At 37.0% G+C, this 7,500-nt stretch overlaps 1 protein-coding gene across 1 annotated transcript in view; it reads right to left on the bottom strand.

Annotated features, from left to right (window-relative positions):
* Window positions 1-7,500, bottom strand: part of LOC125037205 (E3 ubiquitin-protein ligase CBL-like) — a 68,587-nt gene that overhangs the window by 25,776 nt on the left and 35,311 nt on the right. The window contains exons 4-8 of the mRNA XM_047630255.1: window positions 7,485-7,500; window positions 6,627-6,764; window positions 6,155-6,233; window positions 5,497-5,637; window positions 4,725-4,871 (exon numbers count right to left, since the gene is read on the bottom strand). The exon at window positions 7,485-7,500 is cut by the window's right edge and continues 116 nt beyond it. Coding sequence (XP_047486211.1) covers window positions 4,725-4,871; window positions 5,497-5,637; window positions 6,155-6,233; window positions 6,627-6,764; window positions 7,485-7,500 — 521 coding nt within the window. The remainder of the gene's footprint in view (window positions 1-4,724; window positions 4,872-5,496; window positions 5,638-6,154; window positions 6,234-6,626; window positions 6,765-7,484) is intronic.

Genomic DNA, 7,500 nt, shown 5'->3' on the forward strand with positions numbered 1-7,500 from the left:
AGGGGTAAGGGGTAAGGGTAAGGGGGTAAGGGGTAAGGGGTAAGGGGTAAGGGGGTAAGGGGGTAAAGGGTAAGGGGTAAGGGGTAAGGGGTAAGGGGGTAAGGGGTAGGGGTAAGGTTAACAGGTATGAGGAAAGGATTGGGGGAAGGAAGAGGATGGAAGGGAAGGGAAAAGGAGAAAAGGGAAAGGGGAGAAGGGGGAAAGAAAAGGGGAGAAAAAAGGCAAGGAAAAAGGGGGGAAAAAGAAAGGGAATGGAAACTGGGGATAAAGAAAGGGAAGGGGAAGGGGAAGGGGAAGGGGAAGGGGAAGGGGAAGGGGAAGGGGAAGGGGGAGGGCAAGGGCAAGGGGTAAGCAAGGTGAGACAGGGAGAAATGAAGGGGAAGGGGGAAGGAAACAGGAAGGGATGGAGGAAAGAAAGGGAGAGAAAAGAAGAAAAGGAAGAATGTGAACATTTGGAAAGGAAAAACAAAAGGGAGAGAATAAGGAAAATAATAAGGAGCAGGAAAAGTAAATGAGACAAATATTTACTAGATTCCAAAGATTATGCTTACATGAACATGGGAAAAGCTGAAGCCGAAGATATAAATGTGAGTGAAATGTGCCAATAAAAAGTGAATAAATGAATAAGTTAGTGAGTGAATGAATGAATGAGTGAGGAAATGAGTGCACGAGTGACTGGCAAGTTCATACAAGTTTGTATTTAAAAAATGTCCTATATCTCAGAGATTATGTGTCAAGTGTCCATGCCTCATAAAAAGTTCTAATACACAAAAATTAAACCTAAAAAGTTTTTAAAAAAGGATATAATGGCTATATATTCACAACAGTTTACAAATGAACATAGAAATAAAATTATTTAAGTATGCCCAGGTTAACAAACACAAGTCCCTTCATAAGAGACGTTCCAGAGCAAAACCTCTCGTCAGTGGCTCATAATATCCATCTTTCTCTTCCCTCTTTCTTCTCTGCTTCTAATGTCACTCCACAAAATAAAACACATGCTACCCATATTGGATGAGGAGTATTATTTATATATATATATAAATTGATATATATAAATACATACATTTATTTTTTATTTTTTTTTTTTTTTTTGTTCTTTTTCTCTATTATTCTTCCTTTTTTCCAAAAGATGTGTGACACAGCTGCTTGCTCATGCAAAGTTTTTTGACACTGAAGCACACACTGGACTCTGCCGCTCGTCTCAACCAGGTTAGTAAATGCTATTTTTTGTGCCTTCAGTTAGTAAATGAGAGAGAGCACATGGAAAACCAAGAAAATTATTCAAATATATACACAATTTTTTTTTAAAGACAATAATAATTAAAAAGAAATAATAATAATGACAACAAAGACTAAGATGATTATGATATTATTTGATAAAAAAAAATGAATTCACAAGCTTTAAAAGCTGATAAGTCATTTGACATTCCACTGAGAAGAAAAACTGACTGTATGTGTATATATATACATAAAAACAATAATAAAAAAAGCAAAGGCAAAAATTTAATACTTTAATTGCATAGCTCTTGTGCCAATGAAGAAAGGGACGAGACAGAAAGAAAACTATTAAAACTATGGAAGTTTAGCCATTCTGTCAAAGCCTTTTCTTACTTTTTTTGTCATTCTCTCATGAAAAAAAAAAAAAATAACATAATAAATAAAAAGTGATATTCTTTCTTTGCATATATACCCAGGCAAGTGTGTTCATTAGTGTGTGCCTGCATGTATGTGCCTTTACATATACAGGTATGGGCGAGTGTTTGATTGTGCATTTGTATGGACATGTGTCCATGTACTCATGTGTGTGTGTGTGTGTGTGTGTGTGTGTGTGTGTGTGTGTGTGTGTGTGTGTGTGTGTGTGTGTGTGTGTGTGTGTGTGTGTGTGAGTGTGAGTGTGAGTGTGAGTGTGAGTGTGAGTGTGAGTGTGAGTGTGAGTGTGAGTGTGAGTGTGAGTGTGAGTGTGAGTGTGAGTGTGAGTGTGAGTGTGAGTGTGAGTGTGCGTGTGCATGTGCATGTGTGCGTGCGTGTGTGGGTGTGTGGGTGTGTGCGTGTGTGTGTGTGCGTGTGTGTGTGTGTGTGTGTGTGTGTACATGTGTGTGTGTGTGTCTACATGTGTGTGTCTGTGTGTGTGTGTACATGTGTGTGTGTGTGTGTACATGTGTGTGTGTGTGTGTGTGTGTGTGTGTGTGTGTGTGTGTGTGTGTGTGTGTGTGTGTGTGTGTGTGTGTGTGTGTGTGTACATGTGTGTTTGTGTCTGTGTGTGTGTGTGTGTGTGTGTGTGTACATGTGTGTTTGTGTCTGTGTGTGTGTGTGTGTGTGTGTGTGTGTGTGTGTGTGTGTGTGTGTGTGTGTGTGTGTGTGTGTGTGTGTGTGTGTGTGTGTACATGTGGGTGTGTGTGTACATGTGGGTATGTGTGTGTACATGTGTGTGTACATGTGTGTGTGTGTGTGTGTGTACATGTGTGTGTGTACATGTGTGTGTGTACATGTGTGTGTGTACATGTGTGTATGTGTACATGTGTGTATGTGTACATGTGTGTGTGAATAGTGCAAGTGGAAATTTATGTAGATGTAAAGGTATAAGTAAAAGCTAGTATGCACACACCCCCAGGACTACATAAAAAATAGAAATGTGTGTCCTGCACACAGTAATAATTCATTCCCTACCTAACACAAAAAATACTTGTACTATAATTCCCCTTATCAATCTAACATTCACAACACTGGCATTAGCAAAAAATACTGTTTTTGAAGAAAAAAACAAACAAACTATAAATCTACTTGTGAGATTCTCCTGCACTTTCTGGTTGACAATACACGTGACAGATGAAAACTCTCCCAGTATACTCAACTGCTCTACAATTAATATGTTTGCATGACAGTACGTGTATATACATATACATACGTACACATACCCACATAAACATATTCCCTTACTCAACCATTTATTGTGAACAAATTGGAAAACCTAAAACAATATTCTGCCTTTAAAGGAAATCACTCAAAATAAGACTCAATAAATTAATGAAAGACACATACGCAGAAACATGCACACACAAGTGAGTCGTCACGAAGCCTTCATCAGCGCAGAAACCTGGTTATGACACTACACGCAGACCTTAATTCAAGTTCCTCAAAACAAAATTGAAAGAAAGAACAAAGAAAAAAAAATCAAAATGTATGAATTACGTTTTGTAAAAAACTAAATAAAATGACTACCTGTGGTACCTGACAAACCATCCAGAGGGGTTAACAATACATGATGGACTTACTTCCCACACACACAAAAAAAAGAGGGGAAAAAAGCCTGAAGATTCTGTTCCCAATGCGCATATGCTTGCCTACTGTAAGGCTGTGAGAGAGGTTAAACCAACTCGACCAATCCACACCACTGACATAGCATTACTGCACTAATCTCAAACCAAAACAGAATATATAAGAATTGAATTTAAAAAAGAAAAAAAAATGGGGGAAAAGGAAAAAGTAAATCTACCTATAACAGCAATGACGTTGCATATATAAAACCCTTCAAAAAATATGGACGACATAAACTAAAAATATAAAAAATATGTACAAAAACCAAGCAAAATTAAGGGCACTAGAGTGAGTACTTGAATCATTTCCCAGCAGTTTTATTTTCATATATCTGCAGCCAGTACAACAAAGGACATGGCAAGTCTATAGCCGACCCGATCTCAACTTTTCCCCCCAATAGCAGGGAAAAAAGATAATAATAATGATAATGACATCTACTCATTGAAACATCTTATTCAAAGTAAATCTACTATTTACAACAAAATATTACATCAATCATTCCAGGACAGAAAACAAAACAAAAACAAAAAAAAATATTAGAGAGAAAAAGGTCACGTTTGTTTGCTAGTTGGCAAAAACAAAACAGAAAAAAGGTCTACTTAAAAAACTAAGACTGAGGAACAGGATGTAAGGTACGTCAGACTTGCATATTCAGTTGGGACAATGGGAGAGACAGAGATGGGAGATCGGGGATGGGGGAAAGGGAAAAAGGAGGAGGAAAAAGGAAATATGGGGGAGACTTGGGAGATGATAACCAGAAGGATTATAAAAAATAATCATAATGATAACAGTAATAAGTCGACACTGAACATTCACTGCTATGCCATGCTATTACACACACAACGAGCTTCGTTCCGCACTTTTTTTGCCGTGTATTTCGGCGCTGATCCGGGCTTTGTCTGAGCCTTTGGCAGTCGGGTTCCCTTGGTCAGCATTAACAATCAACAGGAAAAGCAGCAAGGGACAGTGTAAGGGATCTAGGGAAAGGGGGAAAGGGAGGGGAAGAGGGGTGGGGGGCGCACCACAGAGTAAATCGTTCCAATAAATCAGTAACAGCCAACAGGAAGGTGAGTTGGAAGCTGTTCCTCCTGGCTTAGGATGGAACTAACTGAAGAACCAATAGGGATGCACAGGCAAAAGATGCAAGTTCCTATTGGTCATTTGTACATTGACACTGACCAATGAGGGGCAAGAGGGGAGGGGTAAGGGCAGGGGGGAGGGCAAGGTGGGCGAGTATTCAGGCAAGTGACACGTTTTCCTATTGGTCACTTGTACAGTTACTGACCAATGGGGGGGAACACAGGCAGGAGGCACAGTTTCCTATTGGTCACTTGCACACTGACAATGACCAATGGGAGGCAGGCAGAAGGCATGGCAGGCTACACAACTGGTCACTCCATCAATACCTCATCCTCCTCCTCCATATATATCAGCTGACCACTAGACAGAGATTGCGTGCGGTGCTGTTTGTGGGGGTCAAACGGGTCCACTATGATTGTCTCCGTTCCCTTGATCTCTGCTCGGCAGAAGGGGCAGCCCTGGCCTTCTGAATCCTGGAAAAGAGGAGCGGTGTTAAAATAAATCAATAGTAAAAATATAAACTTATAAAAAATGATCTTCAAAAGCAAAAAGATAACTATTTTTTCCTGTAATTTATCTTACTATTTTATTCTTCTTACAGTCCTCCAATAAAAATAAAAGCAAAAGTAGTAAATATTATATATATATATATATATATATATAAATCCCCTTGAACTTTTCATGCTTATGTCAGTCTTAAGTAACTTGATCAATAACATACATAACAGTCAAAAACAAATGAAGAGATACAAAAATCTACATGGTAGATACTCTGACAAGTGGTTCAAGAATAAGAAAAAACAAACAAGTCTATAAACATACAAAAGATACAATAAGGTCTACATATAATATTCAATTTGCTTATTTGAAAACACACACACACACACACACACACACACACACACACACACACACACACACACACACACACACACACACACACACACACACACACACACACACACACACACACAAATATATATGTTATACCTAAGGTAACTCATGAGCACACACACATCTCACTCATTATTTAAAGCTTTTCTTAGATTCTCAACTCCTAGGCCCTACAGGAAAATGCGTCAACCATATCCGACTTGCCTGCCATAACATTAAACACGGCGTACAGAGGAGATGGCCACAGGGTTCTATTCTAATATCCTTGTCGTTTTCTGCACAGATTTTGCAAAGCTGGAATGTGGACCCCATTTCACAGTACAACTCGTACTGTTCTTGAGTAACCTGTAGAGGAAAACATAGGAGTCTAGTGAACAAATGACTAAATAAAAAATATATATATATACAAGCAAAGTAAAAAAAAAAAAAAATAAAAAGATAAAATCAATGAGTCATAGCCACACTATCAACACTTTCCATGTCAAGACACTACTGCAACAAAGAGATATCCAGTCTCCACTGTTTGTCAATGATTCAAGTGAATCAATCAATCAAAAATGACAATTCATCAAGGTTTTATTTTTTTACTTACAGATAAGGCTAGAACATGTTGATGATAATAATAATAATAATAATAATAATAATAATAATAATAATAATAATAATAATAATAATAATAATAATAATAATATCAATATTATCAATAATATCAATAATATCAATAATATTAATAATATTAATAATATTAATAATATTAATAATATTAATAATAATAATAATAATAATAATAATAATAATAATAATAATAATAATAATAATAATGATAATAATAATAATAAACCTTAGAGAGCAAAAGACTCACCTTTATATGGTCCTCTGGAGTGTCTTGTACAACCCAAGACAAGTCTGGATTTATATTCCGCCCGTCGGGATACAAATAGCTGCAAAGACGACGAAATTATTTGTTTAGTTTCATTCAGTATTTGTGATTATGCATTTCAATAAAATAATTAACAAATAAATTCAAGAAATGGGGAAATCAGGCACAGTGACTTGGGCCTAGTAACTGACTCCTTGGTGCTTGAGCACTTGTGGAGCCATCTGTGATCAGGAAAATTCTCAGAATACAACAGTAGACAGTACATAAACCCAGGTTAAATGAATTATTCATTGCTTGAAATTGTGATTCACTGAAATATCTAACATTTCAGTATAAAATACGAAATATACAAAATCCCCGCCTCCTGTCCCACTCCATTTTCCATTTCACTCCCTCCCACCCCCCATCCCATCCCCCTTCTTTCCCTCTCCCTTTTCCCTTTGCTTTAACTTACAATCCTTCTCTGTGTCCATCGAGGAGCGCCTGACAGAGGGACTTATTCTGCGGAATGGTTTGAAGGATACTGCCATCACTCGTCACGTAGCCAATGGCCCACTGGCCCAGCCGTGTACATGACAGTCGGAACACATAACTGTGGGAGGAAAGGTGACAAAAGTCAGACAAGACAAAGACACAGAAATCTGATAGGAAAGAGACTAGGAAATTGAATCAAATTCCTTACCAACAAATTGAATCAAATTCCTTACCAACAAGCTCAAGGCAAGAAACGCAGAAATACTTTGAGTATCAGGATAAATTCCTACTTATGTGGATATGCCAAAATAGATTGGACATTGTGTTTGCACGTTTGGTTTCATCAAACTATCACAATGCCTGATAAGTAATTCCAAAGACACTCCAAAAGTTTACTAATGAAAAGTTATGTTGCAACTAAAAATAAATAAGTAAATGAATCTCTCCGCATGATAAAAAAAAATATAAATATAGTTTAATTAATGAGCATGAGGAAAAAAAAGAAAAAAAAAGAATCTGTCAGTGCTTAAGATTATTGTAGTAAAAAAAGTTATCTTGCAGGAAACATTAGTCAAAATGTAAAACTGTTAAGCTACTGTACATGAAAGAAGCTAATGATACAGACATACATCTTGAAGTTGAAAAGCAGAAACTGTTGAGTCACTGCACAAAAACTAATACTAAATATCTAAACATGGTCAAGATATAAAAGGTTCATTCACCAGAATAAAAAATAAAATACTGTTGTTTATCAACTGCACAAAACCTCATCATAATAAATAATAAATAATAAATAAATAAATAAATCGACACACTAAACAGAAATGGGGTAACATACCTTCCTGGTTTGTTAA

Source organism: Penaeus chinensis, chromosome 22 (assembly GCF_019202785.1).
Source record: "Penaeus chinensis breed Huanghai No. 1 chromosome 22, ASM1920278v2, whole genome shotgun sequence".
NCBI classification, from domain to species: Eukaryota; Metazoa; Arthropoda; class Malacostraca; order Decapoda; family Penaeidae; genus Penaeus; species Penaeus chinensis.